The sequence below is a fragment of the Erythranthe guttata genome, chromosome 10 (genome assembly GCF_056151865.1).
Source record: "Erythranthe guttata isolate IM_541 chromosome 10, IM_541, whole genome shotgun sequence".
Lineage (NCBI taxonomy): Eukaryota > Viridiplantae > Streptophyta > Magnoliopsida > Lamiales > Phrymaceae > Erythranthe > Erythranthe guttata.
In genome coordinates, this window is record NC_142542.1 from 4,386,968 (window position 1) to 4,406,576 (window position 19,609).

General features: G+C 35.1%; 3 protein-coding genes across 7 annotated transcripts; all 3 read right to left on the reverse strand.

Moving 5' to 3' along the window:
• Window positions 1-30: 30 nt before the first annotated feature.
• LOC105949958 (DNAJ heat shock N-terminal domain-containing protein) lies at window positions 31-3,078 on the reverse strand. Of its 2 annotated transcripts, none has more exons than XM_088824193.1 (7): window positions 2,557-3,078; window positions 2,337-2,433; window positions 2,139-2,228; window positions 1,439-1,504; window positions 992-1,060; window positions 456-598; window positions 31-313 (listed from the first exon to the last, which is right to left on the reverse strand). In XM_088824193.1, exons 1-6 carry the CDS (start codon window positions 2,994-2,996, stop codon window positions 461-463), a joined length of 900 nt encoding a protein of 299 aa, XP_088680319.1. In that variant the 5' UTR covers window positions 2,997-3,078; the 3' UTR covers window positions 31-313; window positions 456-460. The 2 variants fall into 2 exon arrangements, with proteins under 2 accessions (XP_088680319.1, XP_088680320.1); XM_088824194.1 differs by having other exon boundaries at window positions 31-245; window positions 2,557-3,067.
• A 463-nt stretch (window positions 3,079-3,541) lies between these two features.
• Window positions 3,542-7,935, reverse strand: LOC105949957 (polyketide cyclase/dehydrase/lipid transport superfamily protein). 2 transcript variants are annotated; one of them, XM_088824046.1, is made up of 11 exons: window positions 7,668-7,908; window positions 6,860-7,013; window positions 6,599-6,726; window positions 6,386-6,494; window positions 6,209-6,248; window positions 6,046-6,135; window positions 5,842-5,941; window positions 5,616-5,755; window positions 5,394-5,496; window positions 4,072-4,410; window positions 3,542-3,903 (listed from the first exon to the last, which is right to left on the reverse strand). In XM_088824046.1, the coding sequence occupies exons 1-11, from the start codon at window positions 7,674-7,676 to the stop codon at window positions 3,709-3,711; spliced, it is 1,407 nt and encodes a 468-aa protein (XP_088680172.1). In that variant the 5' UTR covers window positions 7,677-7,908; the 3' UTR covers window positions 3,542-3,708. The 2 variants fall into 2 exon arrangements, with proteins under 2 accessions (XP_088680172.1, XP_012828717.1); XM_012973263.2 differs by having other exon boundaries at window positions 3,542-4,410; window positions 7,668-7,935.
• A 2,440-nt stretch (window positions 7,936-10,375) lies between these two features.
• Window positions 10,376-19,069, reverse strand: LOC105949993 (ubiquitin carboxyl-terminal hydrolase 8). 3 transcript variants are annotated; one of them, XM_088823689.1, is made up of 14 exons: window positions 18,609-19,069; window positions 18,241-18,513; window positions 17,150-17,279; window positions 16,319-16,375; window positions 16,149-16,238; window positions 14,888-15,244; window positions 14,551-14,691; window positions 14,286-14,456; window positions 13,925-14,182; window positions 12,931-13,079; window positions 11,708-12,247; window positions 11,323-11,596; window positions 11,062-11,192; window positions 10,376-10,459 (listed from the first exon to the last, which is right to left on the reverse strand). In XM_088823689.1, exons 1-13 carry the CDS (start codon window positions 18,869-18,871, stop codon window positions 11,085-11,087), a joined length of 2,811 nt encoding a protein of 936 aa, XP_088679815.1. In that variant the 5' UTR covers window positions 18,872-19,069; the 3' UTR covers window positions 10,376-10,459; window positions 11,062-11,084. The 3 variants fall into 3 exon arrangements, with proteins under 3 accessions (XP_088679815.1, XP_088679814.1, XP_012828765.1); XM_088823688.1 differs by lacking the exon at window positions 10,376-10,459 and adding an exon at window positions 10,742-10,920; XM_012973311.2 differs by lacking the exon at window positions 10,376-10,459 and having other exon boundaries at window positions 10,742-11,192.
• Window positions 19,070-19,609: the final 540 nt, after the last annotated feature.

The window sequence follows — 19,609 nt, forward strand, 5'->3', positions numbered from 1 at the left end:
GGTATGGGGAGTATTATTCAGAACAAAATATAAGACAACGTAATCTGCTATTTAAAACAAGGGATATTATTTATTTACTTAATTTTCCAATTAAATATGTTGGTATGGGGAATTTATGAAACACCATAAACTAGTCCAAGCTAAGTAAATAATTTTTTCCTTGTCCAGAGTGCTATTTCTGAATGGCTATTGCTTCTTCTGCTTATTGCCTCGCCCTTCGAGTTTTCGATGCTGGACTTACGGACCTTAACACAATTGCAAATTAAAACGAGATTAGTAGCCTTTCGTGGCAACAATTCTTCATTCTCTCGCCCTGCAGTGATGAAAATCGAAAAATCACTAGTACACAGATAAAAGATTACAATTCTTTGTATAGAAAAATAATAGATGGTCATATTAAACAATAACTTCAAACTGGAAAGTAAAAATAATTGATGTCGTATAAAAAAGCATACTTGTATTAAAGCTTCTTCACGATTTCTTCATTGGTGCGTCTATAGTAAGTCATCCTGCGTATTGAAGCCAACGCGTCTTCATAGTTTTTACTCACATACGCATCGTCAAATGAGTTAGACCAACATTGCAATTTTTCCTGCAACTGCAACGAAGAGAAATCTGGGAGATATCAATCACAGCTGTAGATTCGAAATTATAATATCTACTACAATCTGGAAAAGCACCGTCAAGTGATGCACTTTTTATAACCAACTACAAGGAAAATCCTTTGCAGAAACCAATGTAAAAACAATTACTGAAATTAACTAAGAACCCTAAATTGGCACTATAACCATTTACTAATTTAAAAAAAAAAAAAAATTCAAATCAACATATAATTAGTTACCTATAGGATGGAATATCGAGCAAATTTTCAATGACTCGAGGAGGCTAAAAGTTTGCCCGAATTTATTGCGACTATGGATCAGTCACGAGACAGTTTCTCATTATTAATGTTTCTAATATTTGTATATTATTCGATAGGGCATACACAAACCTGACTCTGGATCTTTTTTAATGCCCCACTGTCTTCGGCTTCATCAACAGCCTCCCGTAACTCCATAACCTGCATTTTGGTCCACATTAATATTCGCAGAATAAATTTATTGAAAGCTGCACATATTTCATGTTCAGGTATATTGATAAAAGTATACATGCTGATTTTACAAGACCTCCAAGAAAAGGTCTACACTCTTCAAAGATTTTTAACTTCCGGTAAATATTATACGTATGAACCAAGAAGCAGACGGGCTTGTGTTCTGGTGGGCCCGTCCTAACACCTCAGTAACGATGATCAAAGAGGTACATCATTGATGCATGTAGATATATGGTTAGACTAGTACATGTCACATAACTCACTTTACCAAATTAGAAAAAAATATAAACAAAAAGCAAAAGAGGGACGATTTGTAGGAAATAGTTTTTTGGTGGTATAAATCATTACCTCAGCGAGCAGCTCGGGGTCAGTTATCCTTTCTTCTTCATCGACAAGCACACCTTCTAATTTCACCTGCATAAAATTATCAGGGAAAAGATCAAAAGAAGCTCATGTTAGATAAAGTTTGGGCAATTGCAGAAAGTCGAAAACTCAAATAAAACGTTTGATGATTTGACAGTACTGTAATTCATAACAAGCTAAATAATAATAATTTGCAAATTATTGATTACCATTAGGTATGCCCTGCCAAATACTTTCTTTATATCAGTTAAATACATAGAATATGATGAGATAAGGGAAAAGTTACTGTACTAACAACTAAGCAAATGAAGTATAAGAGTAAGTTCGAGGATAATTTTCTGAAAAACTCCACGAAGTGTCGAACGAAGGTATATAGGTTCCCTTGATTTTATTTTTTGAATGTTTCACAACAATATCAGAGACTTATTTTTTTTCCGTATTCTTGATGTCATCATTACAAACCTCAATTATAGTATTTTGTGAGATAAAATCGAAAAACAGAAAATAAACACAGCCACTATTATAACTTTCTACAAGGTTGAAATTAGCAATATTAATAGTGTTTCTATTCATTCATCAAGAATAAAGTAAGTTTAGTCCAGTAGCGCTCGAAAGTGCTAAAACAAAAATCGAATCATGTAATAAATATACCATTAATCGAAAAAAGAAACGAATGAAAACATACAATGTAGATTGCCCTCGACAATGGGTCAGTAAGCGTTCGATATGCATCTATAACCCGAGCAGACTGTTCAGCAGCATACTCCCTCTCCCTCTAGTACAAAGAGACCAAATGCAAAACACAAAACATTCGATCTTTCAACGAGAACACAATTTGTAATATAAAAGGAAACCAAACGAACATCGTAGAGACGAGATTAACCTGGGATTTCGAATGGACTAGATCAGGATGCAGCTTCTTTTGCCAGTCTTTGTACTTCTTCTCCAATTCGTGCACTTCCATTTTATATTCCCTTCCCCTAAAAAGGCAATACGAGCTCTTACAATTCGCCGAACAGATAGAGAACTACATCACAATTTATTAAATGGAATGACAATTGCTATGAAATGTGCACTAAATGATACTAAATTGAAAAACTCACAGCCCAAAAATTTGGAAATAGTCGATGGATTCATTAACAGGTTGGACGCTGCGGCAGGCCACGCAGAAGAGAAACGGCGTCGTATTCTCACCCTTGGCGCCGCAATTCCAGCAGTGTAATTTCTCGGCGGAATTCGAAAGGGAGCAGAAAAAGTTGTAATTTTTCACGGATATATTTGCATGATCTCTCGTAAAAGTACTGGCTAGGGTTTGGGAAAATAAACCTCTGGCAGAAGGAAAAGTGTTCCGTTCAGTCCCAGCACGAAAACAAGAAGAAGAAGATGATGAAAAAGGAGAGGAAAATGGGGAGGGGGAATTGAATCTAGAAGAATTCCAACAGTAGAAAATGGAAATTGACGAAACGAAATCCGTCGAATTAACAGCTCGAGAAAGAATCGATGAGATTTGCTCGGAATTGTGAAGCCTTGTCTTCCTCCACATTCTGAGCGGAAGGTGCTCGACGAAATGCTGTTCGGTAGAGAGAGAAAGAGGGGAGAGAGAGATGCTGAATTTATACGCTCTGCCTCTGGTGTATGTCTGTGGGGACGACGAAGGTACTAGCATTGAAGCGCAACGTACAACCGAAATCTTTTAGCTATTTTGAAGTTGAACAAATAGCATTTTTAGGTTAATATGAAACTATTTTAATTTTTTTTTTCATTTATTACGATATTTAATTCATTCATAGAATATATTTTCTGTAATTTTGATTGAGAGGAAGGAAATATAGTGTGTACAACTTTGCGTTGAAGGACGATATCGTACCAAAATTAGCACTTCAGAAATAAAAAAACCAAGTCCAATTATGTTCCAAAAAAAAAAATTGGAAAAAATTGAAACGAAAAAGAAAAAATTGTTACAAAATCGAAAATATATGGATCAAAATAAGTAAAATTCAGAGAGTCTTTTATTTTATTCACCAATAATACCAAACACATAACAATTTCGATGTCACCAGTGTAAATTTTTGGGAATAAATATTGGAATTTTCGGAGATTAAAATCATATCGAAAATCATAACGAAATTTATTGTTTCAAAACCGAAAATAGATCGGCGGAAATTCAGAAATTCCGTACATAAGTTTATACGTATACACTAAGTACTCCTTATACTTGCATAATCTTCAAAGATTTTCTTACAAACATTCGAGCGCTAAACAGACGTCACTTTAAAGAATAGAAACTTCGATTTTCTGTTTTTCATTTTACTCCCCCTATTTCCAATAATACCCTTCGCATCGGCACTTGCTGAAATACTCTCCACCGTCTTCTCCGAGCCCTTCGATACAGTATTCTGATTCTCCAGCAAATTCTCGTCTTGTGGGGCCGGTGCAATCTTGCTTCTCGTCTGTATATTTTCGCCACTACTTATCGAGTCTCGTTTTTCAACATTACACAGTTGACTTTTATCATCGGGGCTAATATTATTATTATTATTATTATTATACTCGCGAAGTATTGTAATAGCCTTGTCTAATGTTCCCAAAGCTTGTTGAACCTCCGGACGAACACTAACCTTATTTTCCGTAATTCCATTTGTTGCCGCCTTTTCGACCTCCGTAAACTCTTCCGTAATTTCTTGTCCTAAATTGTGACATGTTATTTTAATGCATTTATCTAATAAAGATTCTCTTTTTTCCTCGGTATCTTTTTTATCGAGCTCCTCAATTTCGTCGCTCGCCGCTGCATCATTAATATTTATTGTAGCATTGTTGTCTTTGGAAGCTTCTATAGGTGGTTCTTCGAGCATAACGGATGTGTTCTGCGAATAAAGAGCGTTGTGTATACGAGTGTAGAGCGGGCCTTTTAACGCCTCGACAAATTTTTTGTCGCCTTGAGAAACCAAAGCAACTTCCTGCAATAGTTCCCATACTAGGAAATGTAAGATACCTTAACAATAATAATAAGGGCAAATTACGGCCACCCCCTGAAGTAGACATGGCCATGGGCCGGTTTTGGGCCCGGAACCGGCCCGAACCGGCCCGTTGACGACCCGGGCCAACCCGTTGACCGGTGAACCGGCCCGGAACCCGTGAACCGGCCCGTCGTCCCCGGGACGGGCCCGGTTCTATGAAATGGTGAACCGTGAACCGCAGGGCCGGCCCGGCGGTTCACCCGGATTTAAAAAAAAAAAAAAAAAAAAAATTCAAAAAAATTCAGAAAAAAAGCAAATAACGGCTAGTGAACCGGCCCGGGGTGAACCGACCCGGGTGAACCGGCCGTTATTTCCTTTTTTTTGAATTCCCCCCCAATTTTTCCTATAAATACCCTCACACCCCAATTTTTCCTATAATTTACTTATTCATCAAATATTTCAAAAAAAAAAAAATTAAATAAAAAATTCAAATTTTCCGGGCCGACCCGGAACCAGCCCGAACCGTGCTTATTACGGGCCGGTTCCGGTTCCGGAAAAAGTGAACCGTGAACCGGTATGAACCGGCCCGAAACCGGCCCGAACCGGCCCGTGGCCGTGTCTACCCTGAGGTATGACCAAATTACGAAAAAACCCTATTGTTAGGGTAATTACAGCCATCCCCTCCTTTTAAATATTTTTACATAAAATTTATGTAATTCGGTTATTTACCGAACCAAATTGTATATTCGGTAAACGGTATGAAATGTTGGCGTACTGAAATTTCGGTTCGGTTTTACCGATTTAACATCCCTAAATTTACCTCTGGAGGGGGTGTTTCGTAAGATAATACATAGTTGAGGGGTATATGTAATTATCCAAACAGGAGGATTTTTTTTCGTAATTTAACCATACCTCAGGGGTGTTTGTAATTTGCCCTAATAATAATTATTATTATTAATAATTAATTAATTAATAATAATAACCTTTTTGTAGAGCTTGAAACCGCTGCCAACGAGCTGCCTCGAGATAAAATTGAGCAATGCAGGTGGAATTAAGTCTAATTTTAGATCCATGTTCGCTATTGTCCTGAAAAAAACGCGAGCGAGCAACTCGATTTACTAATGGACAAAAGTCTAAATTTCCACACAATCGATGCACATAATTGAATTAAACTTTAAAAAATAAAAAAAATAAAAAAAATATACCTGAAGTAGCTCCGATCTTGTGTAACTTTCTGTATAGCAAAACCTCCGACCACACCTATTCTCACTACATCTTCTGCATCTGGTATAAAATCTCTCGTGAATCCGTGCGTACTTTTGTTTACCGTCTCCGAGTCAGATATCTGAAAAAATATATTTTTTATTTATTTTTTTCGTTTTAATTGAGAAATACCGAAAATTTCGATCGAAATTGAAATTGAAAAGTTACCGAGTTAAGAAGTACAACAACTAGACCGTCTCGGAAATACTCGAATACAAAGTAATGCACTAGAGCCTCTCTGCTCGAAAGTGGCCATGAAACCTTCATTCTTTCTTCCAATTTCCAATTAATTAGTTACATACACATACACATATACATACATATTTATATATATACATATATCAGCTATAGTCGATAAATAAGTTCACGTACCTCACTAACGATATCTGTTCACCAATTCTAACTTTTTGTAGACACTCGGATGAGGTGACTTTGAAAGTTGGAATCGCAGATTGAGGCCACCTGGCGGGAAGAAAAAAATAATAATTAAATAAATCGACAAAATTAAATTACGCTTGAAAATCTAAACTCTTACCATTTCTTATAAAGATCGGACTCCGATGAAACGCATGCACCTATTAAAGAACAAAGAATTTTTTTCACGAAAAGTATGTACGAAAGTTGATAATCTCCCGAATTGATCTCAATTTTCGACACTAAATTAAAAAAAAAATCAAAAAAGAAATTATCGGAGAATATTAATTTATCTTACAAACATCGACGGGCCCATCAACATAGCCTTCAACGAGGAGTGTGTGAAGCGGAGTTCCTTCCGGTCCTTCTCGATACATAACTCGGAATTCATCAGTGTCTTGTTTTATCTACAATTAATTTAAATAAAAAATTGAGTTCCCGAAATAAAAAATCCCAAGTAAAAATAATAAAATAAAATAAATATGTATATATATAAAAGAAGCAATAATACCTTCCATCCATTGTGTGATTCGTTGATGGATTTCGACATCTCGACTTCGTTCGCAGAGGCACTCCTCAACATATTAAGGAAATTCGACATTTCTCTACTTCTTCTTTCCACCACATATTCATTGTATTCTGCAAAAAAACAAAAATTAAATAAACTTTTATACTGTCTTAAATATTAAATCATAAAAACCCCACCCGTAAAAAAAAATATCGTTCTACACCAGATAAAAAATCCTTATAGTATAATAAACAAATAAATAACCTTCTGATTCAGAAGCCAGTGATTGTAAAATTTGATTCTTCACAAGGGTACGAACGTTTTCATCGCTCGTCAAATCGGGCGATGTCAGCGTTTTGTCCAACTTGTTTCTGTAATCCGAGATATTACCTTTCTCCACCATATTTGCATTTCCCAGCTGCAAATATATATATAAAAAAAATCCAACTAAATTCTCAAGAATGCAAAACGAAAGCGAAAAATTAAACAAAGCGATTTTTAATTAACTAAAAATTCGAATTCGAAAAGCTCATAGGCTATAATAATATCCCATTTGAACTGCAAGTTGTTACAAACCAACAAAAGAAGCATATCCCAGAATTGGAATTGAATTATTAATAAACCCCACAAATACATTTATTTCATTTTCATTACAAGACAGCTTAAAATTATAATGACAAGTTATATTCATATTTTATTTATTAATTTATTTATTATTATTTTTCTTTTTTTTTTAGCAACCACAGCTTTATTGAGAAGAAGTAAATACTAGGCAACCACCAAGATTTAAATTCAGGAGTGAAAGAATAATTTAAAGAGATTTAACAGAGCATTAACCACGTTTGTTTTTTCATCTACCGACACACACACACACACACACACACATATATATATATATATATACATATATATATATATACATATATACATATATATATATATACATATATATATATATATATATACATATCTTAAAGCTCTGAAAAGGGGAGGAATAAAAATCAAATCTTTATCGGAAAATAAATTAATCATGCAATCAGTAAATGGTTAGAAGAAAGCTGGTAGAACTCACTTGTGACATAATTAGAGAAAAACCCCCTATTTGTGCAGATCTAAAATGAGAGATTAGTGGGTGGGAGGAGACACGGCGGCGGCACCACCACCGCGGCGGGTCGGCGGAGGAGATTTTTTTAACCTTAAACCTTAAGAGGGGGGATTTGTTGCAGAAGAAACAGGGGAATAAAACAGATGTTGGCTTTTATTTATTTTATTTCTATCAAATTTTTATATTAAATTGTGATGAAGTGCACAACTGTCTTTGTTATTCAATATTTATACTTGTGGAATAAAATAAATTATAATATATACATATATATATATATATATATCTGTGTGTGTGTTGATACTTGTGGAAATATATTTGTTTTTCCAAATGTGGGTGGTGTGTGTGTGGGGGTGGGGGGGCGAATGAGTTGACCATAAAAAATCTGATTATATAGTGCTACAGAAAAAGTAAAAGATGCTACTAATCAAGTATATGACTTTTCTCTTCTTAAATTAATTTTACAAAATAAATTTCAAACTGAAAGTAAACGACTTTTCTAACGCAAGAGGAAGGGGTCGAAATCGAACTAATCAGATTGGAATGACAATTTCGATAAAAAAATATAAAAAGAAAAATTGAAATTACACATAATTTACCTAATATGATTTATTCGGTACACATATGTGACTTTTGATTCATTCGTAGGATTACTATAATCCCATTAAATGATAACTAAGCACTAGCAAATTTTAAACATTAGTGCCATCACCATGTAACGAATTAAGGATAATATAGTTTATTGTTTGTACTTTGTATTGATAAATATCTTTTCATCCTGCCCTTCTATTGCAGCCGGCCCCCCACCAATGTAAAGTGTCATCAAGAATCCATCAAGAACTGGCGACCACTCCGTGAGCTATGTTCAAATTCCGAATAAACCCCTTATGTTTGGATAATTGTAACCATTCATCAATTATGTATTACTTTATATGTCTATTTTTATAGTATCAAATTTACCTGTTGAACAATGGCGGATCTTTTAAGGGGCAGAGGGGGGCTGTTGCCCCCCCAAGATTTAAAAAAAAAAAATTTTTTTTAGGTAGTTTGGCATTTTAATTTTTGAATATTACTTTTGACCCCCTAAAGTTTTTGTAAATATGTGTCTTAACCCTTAATTTTTTTGTTTCTTCTCCACAATCTTATATAAATTATACTTGTATACATCATATCTAATTTAAAAATATTTAATAAAATGGTTAAATTTGTATTATTTTATATAATATCTATGAATATTTACTTATTTTGGAATTTTTTTATCAGTGTCTCTTAAAAATAATATGAGACGATGCCGTTAATCTCCAAAATATTTAAGTGTAATACATTAAGATTTTTTTGTCATGCTTAAAATATGATAAAACTATAATATATATGCTATTTCAATTAAAAAATTATCAATATAAAATTATTTTTGCTATATCTTGTAAACCTAAAAAAAAATTTCGGGGCGCTGCCCCGAACCCCGAAATTTTAGTTAGCCCCCCCTATATTTTAATCCTGGTTCCGCCCTTGCTGTTGAAAGAAGAGTTTTTTTTCGTAAGACGATACATAATTGAGAGAATAGTTGCAATTATCCAAACATGAAGGATTATTCATAATTTGAACTTACTTCAGAGAGGTGACGGTAATTTGCCCAAATAAAACAAAACGTGAACTATTTCGTACAAATAAAATTAGTAAAAGATCACAAGACAAGCACAATCATATAACACTCAAAAAAACTAGTTCATTCCACATATAAACATCACGAGACAAACACAATCATAGACAATTACATTTTTGGGTCATTCATATTTCATAGTGTTGTCCCTTTATTTAGACTATTTTATTTATTTGCTTTGATGATTTTATGGGGAGGTTGTGAGGTAGTACAAGAATTTTGCACCAAATTAGATGATGAAAAAGATTTGTATAGAGAGAAAGAGTGCATTATTATTGACTATGAATAGGTACATTTATTTATGTTGGAAGTTGACAGATAGAGAAATTAATGTTTGCCTATGGCCCTTATAACAACTCCAACGGTAAACATAAAAATTGAGCTATTAAATTAATTATTAGTTTATTTTATTTTTAATTACCACATGTCAACGTGCAGTTGGATGTTTATATGGTTAATTTATTTATAACTCACTTTTTAATAAATATTTTTACATACAAAGATATGGAATATCAAAATACTTACCTATTTTTAATATTTTCATTCGAGGAGTTTTTTTTTTTTTTAAGGTACCAAAAAGATAGCTTATTTGTATGATAATTCATTTAATACTCGAGATGGAGTTGTTCTTAACGTTCATCCTACTTTCATCAATTGCCAACCACTACTTTTGCTTTGCGATTTTGTCCCTTTTTTTCCTTTGATTTAGCTTATTTCAGTTTATCTTGGTTTTTAAATAAAACAAAATAAAACAAAAATTGTGATTGTATCATGATCCAATAAATTAAATTTAACAAATAATTGTGGTTAAATTTTACTTGTGTGTTTCTTATAACACAATTTAAATTATTAAAAGAACAAAAATATTTTCAGGTGAGTAGTTAGCCAACTTTTAAGATGTTGACATTTCTTGTGAAGAAATAGATGCATCTTGCACGTGAACTAGTCACGTGTGTCGTGTGTGTGTATATATATATATATATTGGGTTTCTTAATATATTTAGAAACGGAGGGAGTACTCAATTACCTCGATTTACATCAAATAGATCGGGTATATGATCGTCATTCATTCACATAGAAACACGCACATCCATGTTAGTACCTGCATATGAACCGTACATCTTTACCTAATGTACACTTCACTCGGCGTAGCATATATTTTGCTCTCGTTTAGTATTACACATGCTTCAAATAATAACCAATACAAACAGCTGCAGAAACTAGTCTAATAATCGAGAATGCTAATCGCCCACGATAAGTAAGTATCACAGATAAAGCTCATACTAAATATTGTAATATCACATTTCAGATTTAGATGCCGTATACTAAAGAAAGTCCCCGGAATTTCACAAAAGAAACAACCAAGGAAAACACGAGAGAGAGATAAGGCAATTTTAGCTAATTAAAACCACGGAGTCTACCTATGTATTCGTCGACATTAATATATACAATTATGTCAAGTATTTTCTGCACAAGCATATTCCTCTGCAAAAAGCACTAAGAATGTCTCGACCGACTTTTCTATACCCCCATGAAAATGTTGTTAGTGCAACACAAAATCCCCTGTTTTCAAGAAAATCCGTTTCTTGTCGTAAGGGGGTTTTGAATGTTGGCATATATGTATGTCTAAGAAAGAAAAAAATTGATTTCCTCTACCCACAAAATGAAAGGACCCGAAAAAAGATACAACAGAATCTAACTCACCGCCTTTCTAGAGTGTGTAAAGCTTAGATTCTCTTGTAAAAGAGGACATATGCAGCTTGTGTCTTTATTTGCTCCTCGGTAACACCAAAGACACGTCCGTCGTCAAATTCAAACCACCTATCGAGCCCATGCTGCATTACCAAGAATAAATTTATTAAAACTACGAATAAGAAAAATCCGATAAGAGAAACCGAGAATGCCATAATTAATATCATTAAGCCTTCATGTAATAAAATTGCTTCGGTCAAAATTAAAGCTTACTTTTGCAAATGCAGTATAGTGGCCGCCACCCAAGCCACCGTAATGGTTACTCACAGCATATAACTTGTAACGATGGCGAGGCATGTTATTCTTCGGGATTACGTAATTAGAGAGATCAAAGTCGTCAATTGGGAAGTCTACAAAAGCTTCCAGCTTGTTTTTAAAAAATCGAGTATACGAAAATCTTTTTAAATGAATGACCAGGATATCCGGTAATCTCCAAAGATCCAACTTCTTGATGGCTTGCCTATGCTCCTTGCAGTTAGGACAGTACCTAGAAACAAAAAATGTACAACGCCAGACGAAATATGAAAAATATAATAAATCGACATTATTACATCCTATTCGAAATAATATACTGATAGATAGATAGGTAGATAGATACCACATGTCGTCTGGGCCAAGAGGTTCTTCTTTCAAGAAGGCATCGACACATTTATAGAGCGAAATGGAATCTTGATTCCACTTTGATGAAAATGTAGTCCTATATACTTCGGGCAACATGCTTAGAATTGAAGTATCGTACTCCTGAATCGATTTCTCTGACCAAGAGACAATCATGTCAATTTGCTGGTTTAGCTTTGGTATAGGTATAGGCACTGGTTCATCCATCTCTATCTTCGACCAATTTGAGTGAGATTTGCCATTTTCTACGTAATATTCGAAGCTGCAGTGAGCATCTAAATCGTTTTCGGTTTCATTATTCGAGTTAGCAGTTCCATCAGGGACAGTGTCCTCCAATTCTTCATCTTCGTGGGCCCTCTTTCGCGAAGCGTCGTTAAGGGACTCTTCAACGGGGAGTATGAAGGGATTGAGGAGCTTAAGAAACTCTTTATGTATCTCAGATCCTTTTGAAAAATCAGATATCCTTGTCACGAGAGGAATGCCGAACTTCTTGAAAGATGGGGAAGAATGAATAAATGACCTGACAAAATTAGAACCACGTTAATAGAAAGAATTTATAGCATCTCAAGTAACTGATGGAAAAACAAGTTTGATACATTTTTTGAAGAAAATCTAAGAGCTGCAAGTTCTTCATACTTGTTTTAAGGATAGTTTTAGAAGAAGACAATTAATGTAGTTGATGATTCAAAGTTATGGCTGTCTGAAAATTGCTCACTGTCTTTCGTGCATACAAGGTTAAAGCCAGTGTCCACTGGATAAGAGTATAGTCACTGTTGGCAAGGGCTTTAACGTAAAATCTAAAGCAGAGAGTGCATTTCTCCAACCCAAAACTACTATTCCAGGTTCCAGTGACCCCATCACTTCTTACGCACTCCAAGTGATTTTTCCATTCTTCAGCAAAAACGTAAATAACTTTGATCTTTACAAGTATTTACCTCCAATTACAAATTTTAATAGTACACAACAACGCAAAATAGTCTTTGAGGAGCTGTAACATTAATACTATTGTAACTTATACTTCAGTACTAAAAATAAAATAAAATAACTCGCTCCATAATCTTGTAAAATGCATATTGACATACTGACAATCTAAGTATGCAAAAAACATCAGCTTATACCTGGCATCCAAGTAAGTGCTTGTAATGGAGACATTTTTTTATAGTAAGACGGACAAGAGAGATCAAAATAACAGTTGGAACTTACTTCTCCTCTTGTTGATGCATAAACACAACCAAAGGAGATCCATCCATTTCCGTCGGCAATATATAGGCTACAAGTTGGTCATTGTCTCTAATTAGCCCTAACGAATCATCTGGGTCTTCCAATACTCTAAGGATTGAATTATTAAATATCTGCAGAGCAGCTCAAAGTCAGAGCTAAAGTAGTCATAATAAAAGCACAAGTAAAGGCACATTATTGTCGAAGTAAATAGTAATCTCTTGCCAATTATACTATGAAGTTACACATCACACAAATGCATACACACATAAGTTGAGATTAAAACATTATTATCCAAGTAAATAGTAATCTATACCCAACAAATGTTGGGTTACATCACACACACGTACACGCCAACAAAAACAACACACATATGCCAATCATAGTTGAGAATAGAAGGCATGCACCATCATACTTGAACTGTTGTCTTTTGCCTTTGGCTCAAAACAACAGAATGATTGGCCAAGTGATATTTACAGGATAAGTAACATGTCATCCTCGTACACACTACAACATGCTAGAAAATTCATATTTAGCATATTTTCATCCCCCCACATCATCAGAAATCTTACGATGTGTAGTCCAATCCACGTACAGCTAGATGAATTGTACATCACCATACTCAGCTCCAATTAACAACCTTATCCTTCACAAAAGGCCTTAGAAAGATCTGATTCCTAAATATCTGAGTAATTTTTATGCACATCGGTACTGAATTATCAAAACTATTTTCCAGAGAACAGTTAGAAATATATTATGTGTACATAAACATGACTATTATAGATGATAATATTGATTGGGACCGTGAATGGGAGGACACGTAAGGAAAATCAAAATATGGTCATAAAAAATAGCTCATAACTTTCTCCAACTCCAAAAGCTAGAATTTCAATTGACAATACTGATGGATAATCTTGTAATACAAGAAACAGCCATGGCCAAGATACTGACATCTAAGATTAGTGTTCTTAAGATATACCTCAGCAATTAAAAATGTTTCATTGTGTCTTAAGGAACAAGCTTCGCCGAGGGCCACAACAAGATCTTTGAATGTCCCATCGTCCGGGACTGTGACTACAACCGGATGTGGCAAAGTAGTTCCATCAGAACTCAAGACTGTCAAAGTCATCTTTCGTAGTGTTGAAGAAGGAAGCGGTAATGACAGGTACATAAATGGGTCAAAAGTTGTTGACAACTTTTTGCAAACAGGACAAACCAGCATTGACCGATATTGACCCTACAATTTAGAATAAAGCATTTTATAGAAAGGCAAATCAACTCGATTGCTGTAAATGTAAATTATCAGGTAAATACACAGGAACAGTGAGAAAGAAGAATACTTGATATAAATCAACTATGACTGAATCATTGCGACATAAATGGTTTTTCCAGTATTCATCTGCCACTTCTTCATCCGGACGAGAGTCGTCGTCCTTTGTCTCTATATAAGGTTTCATTTTCACACGGTTGAGATCTTCATGTAGTCCATCCAACAAGAAAGAAAGAAATTCCTAATATAGGACTTGTGTTAACTAACATATGAAAAAAAAAAATCATGCCTCAGGTATTAAAACAAACTGTTTTGAAGGCTCTAAGGATACTTACTTGGGAATCGTGCTGGTTGTATCCACTAAAACGGGGAGCAAAACTAGAGATAGTCGACTTGAACATCCTTGGAGATACTGGTGTTGCCCCGGGAGTCCACAATTTTCTCAATAAGTCCCCAAATGCTATAGCAAGCTTTCCCTGTAACGTTATAAACACATTTAGAGACACGGCTGAGAAATGGTCAGAAGGGTCAAAGCCTGAATCTACACTATCTATAAGACATATGAAGGCAATCAAATAAGAAAATGTGCATGGCGGTGATCATTCCAACTAACCAATCTCCGCCCTACAAACATATGAAAGACATAAAATTATATATGGAACAAAGACTTACGTTCATTCCTAGAGGATTTTCATAATTCAGATCTTTCCTGAAGTTCCCAAGAAAATAATCAACTAGCTTCGGTGTATGCACCAAGCACTGAATAGCACTGTTCATGAAACAAGTGTTTCCAAGATTATGCAATCCAGTCAAGCCCAACGCACCAGGGCCATAAAAGCTACTATTAAATGCAAAGGGTGGTGGCACTCTAGAAAAAAAGTTCACTTTATCCACACTGCCATTCATCCTAGGTGAAGAACTGGATGAGGGTTCATCAACCCAAGACTGCTCCACTGCCATATCATCATTTCTCCTTTCTTCGTCTCTGATGGTAGAAGACAAGCCATAAATTTGCAACTCTAAGAGAATCTGCCCCAAGCAAATATCAGCACAATAGGCACGTAAACAATGAGAATAAATACCAATATAGACCAAGATATGAAGAACAGTACATTATAAAGCATGATATACAACGAAACATCATGCTAACAGTGGCATCCATGATAAGAAGGTTTTGAAAACATTCTTATGTAACTGCATTATTGACACGAGATCAGAACGAGGAAGATGAAAACTAACATACTAACAAGATTAAATTTCAAATAGAAGTGAATTAGATCAAGAGCATCATCGTATAACTGTGTGCTTTCAATCCTCATGCTAACAGCACCTTGATTCAATGCTGATGATCAAACCAGGAAGAAAATTTAGTTACTAAATTATTTAGACAAACTACACTACAAAGAGATTAAAGAGCAACGAAATATCATTTAATGCAATCAGAAAACAGAATATAAAAATCAGTACAAAGAGTCATTAAGATAAGGAGTCTAGATCATGCAATTACACTAGCAAAAAAAAAAGATCACATATAAACATAATTACTTCAAGAGAGTTTTCATATGTGACTAAGAGTCCCCCTCCTCAACAATTGTTATGCGCAGACCATTACCATTAACCATAACTTTTATGTCTTAATAAGTGCAACAGTACTACTTCTTAAAGTCAATTAACTGACTCTTGCAACCGTTCTCTTTCCTTTAACATTTTGGTGGAGTTACAGATTCTAATACAAAACTGGGTAGATTTAGTTGATTAAATCAATCCACCTAGAGTTACACCTATTTTCCCGTGAAAAAATAAAATATTAAAAAATTCGGCAGTACTTGTACTAGAAGGCGAGACAAATGAGAAACTAGGCTCCATCATAAATTCATAATGAATTAACCATCAGATAACTAACTTCTACACTGCGTGTGGAAAACATTATTACCTCTTCATCTGATTGGCCTGAACCCATATATGAGTTTTTATCGGCAACAAATAGCTGGTTTGTCTGTCCTGAGAAGTCCCAAACTTGCAACTGTAAAATGTGAAGTGACATATTACATTCAGAAAGGACCCATTTACAGTAAAATAATATTAACCACTGTAATTGCTCACCACTCCACATTTGGCACAAAATATACTGCGTGCTTTGGCAAATCCAACTTCATTGTCCTTCAATTCTCAAGATAAGATTGTCATGTTAATATTTCCAGTAATATGAAGTACTTTCGTTTAAGAAATGGAAAAAATATTACTATTTTAAAAAAAATGGGAAATGCTTATATGAAAAAAGGAGTGAACGAATGGACGAGGTTAACTTGGTACAGTAGGGGCACTTTTATTTCCCACCGGCTCACATAATCACAAGGGTTCATTCACTCAATCAATTCAGTTGCAGCAGCAGTTGGGGAAACAAAACATTCACCCACAAGTGCTTTAGTTCATTAATAAGGTAAAAGAGCACCGATGACTTGCATGCAAGGAAAATTACACATTCATTATTTGTACCAAATAACACAGTTCACAAGGCAACCCCCAATTAAGAAAAAGTTGTCATTCTTGAATCTGTATGTACTTAATTAATTGAACAGGCGTCTTACATCTTTCCTGGAAAGCATCTATTATGTTTTTATCTTAATAGATGTAACATACTGAGTAATCTACTTTTCATAAAATTCTACATATAGACCCTCTGAGAAAATTATACCAGAAATCAGCTGAGAGCAGAAAACCTAAGTTGGTAATACCAAATTTCAAAAATATAATTCTCAAAGATATTCAAGTGGCAACTAACATTCAAAGGCGTTACAGAATTAACTGGCAACAAAACATCAATGCAACGGCAAATCGAATGTGGTGAATGCCTATAAGAATTACGTATATAACAAAGACAAGATCACACGTCATATAATGATTATAAAGAAGGGAGCCAGTTTGTAAAGGAACCTTTTGGCTAATCTTGATGACCAATTGTCTTGTTTCCCTCACGTACGAAAGCCGGATTTGTGAAGAGAATAATTCATATGCACTACCTTCTTCACGTAAAAAACTTTCTACATCCTTCATATCGTAATGCCTACAAGAAAAAGCACAATAAGTGAATGTCAATCTTGGGTTTCCAATAAATGGCCTATGGGGATAAGCCTAGCCTAGATGCCATCTACGTATCCTTCATGAATGGCTGAAATACCCAACAATTTGAAGGGATTTTACATATTTTGTTGACAAATATTATCTGTGCCAAGTGTGTTGAGGCAACCACAAACAAGGACTCAATCTATTTAAAAAGGAAAAATCACACTAATACGGTAGTTGGTATACTTTCTTCTATATTTGTTTTCGCAGTTCAAAAGTCTAAATTGTAGTCCATTAATTCCTTGATATTTGTTGGTCATTAGTGTTCAAACAACCAGACGAGTAAATGAGTGATCAGCCAAAAAACTATATCGGTGATATCTTTCCATAAGTATCATGGAAACGCAGCTTCACCGTTTTGATGAATAAAGAGGAATCAAAGGAACTAATAGCAGGAAATAACACATCGAGATCAACATTAAGCAGAATTGACAACTCAGGAATTAGAAGAATCATATGATCTTACGGAGATGAGAAGCCGCGATTGAGGTAATGGAAAGAAACATATAAGTTATAAATTCCAGCAATCTAGGTGCAGTCCGATTACTAATGAAAAGCCGCGATTGAGGTAATGGATCGAAACATTAAGTTATAAATTCCAGCAATCTAGGTGCAGTCCGATTACTAATTCTCGACATACGAGAATAGACACAATCTGCAGCTCAATCTTTCAACACTCCAAATGCAGCTACAGCCATCGAATTCCATAACGTAACACAAGCACGAAAATACCCCTTATGACGTCTATCATAACTCAACAAGAACCGGAAAATAACTAGCATAACACCAATTTCGACAGACCGCTAAACACCGAGTACTGTTATACAAACATGCACGCAACTAGACGACAACACGACCAAGAAATATAAACCAATTAACAAGAACAGTTTAATTACACTTACCATTTAAGCGCACTGAAGAACATCCACTCCGACACTAAAGCCAAATCCCCCTCACCACCGGAATCAGCTTCTTCTCCACTAATCCCAGACTCCTCCTGTCTGCTCATAGCCACCAAAACCTCGGAATCCCCAAAAACCCCAATGAAATTATCGTCGTCATTATCACGGTACTTACCAGCAACATTCAATTGTACCGTTGTATTGTACAAAACACCGCCAACTCCACTCGCTCCATCAACCACGCCGCCGCCGCACACCGCCTCCTTCCACCAGCTAAATTAAAATTATAAAAAAAAATAAAAAAAAAAATTAAAACAGCAAACGGGCGGCTAATGCTGTAATTCAACCCAAGAGCAAAAAAAACTAACCGGAAGGGGACGAGGAAGATGGATTCGACGGGGTCGGAGAAGGAAGGGGCGAGGAAAGAGTGGTCGAATGGGGTGGAGTAAAGGTCGTCGTCTTCGTTGTAGTAGAGAATGGAGTCCATAAAGCGGATGGATTTTGAAATCAAACGGCGGAGGAGAGGGAAAATGAAGTGGGCGGTTTTATCGTAGAGGCGGAGGAGGACTGGTAAACGAAGGGCTCTGTTAATGGCGGCGGTGATGGTGGTTCGCTTCGAGCTATGGCTCATCTAGAAGAAAACAACATGAATTTTGCAGAGAGAGAATGGAAACGAAGAGTCATTGGTGAATTGAAATTGAAATTGAAATTGAAATTGAAATTGAAATGGGACGGAATTTACTGTACTTGTTTGTATTTTTTATTTTAATTACCATATTAATATATAATTATGTATTATAATAATATATTTTTGTCTGCGGGGATTCTTGATTCGTAGATTAGGGATTTAAGAATGGGTTTTATTATGTGGTGCGGCTGCGCGGAACTCTGTTAGCATATAAAAGAAAAAACGTGTTTTGCTTGGATTAGCGATTTTACAGGGCAGTATATATTCAAATTGTGGTAGAACTTACTAAATGGAAGAATTGAAAATACACAAATTTATTAAGAGGAAGACTTGAAATTATTATATACTTCTTATCACAATATATTTCCTCTAATTTCCTTAGTGCAATACTGACAAAAAAAAAATTATAAATAGAAATGACCGGAGAGCGAAAAGAAAGAGAGGGATGAAGGAATAATTGCCGCCGCCGATGAAACTCATTGTGCAGCACAACCGTTTGACCGGAACAACCTTCCCCAACAGTTGGTGCTGGAAGAGAAGGAGAAGAAGAGGAAGAAAAGAAGAAAAAAAAATATCAACTTGTACATGTTATTTTTGACAAAAAACTCAGCACTTAGATGTATGTTGATTTTGTGACAAAAATCGGCATGTGTGTGTTGAATTTTGATTGTGCGAACTTAT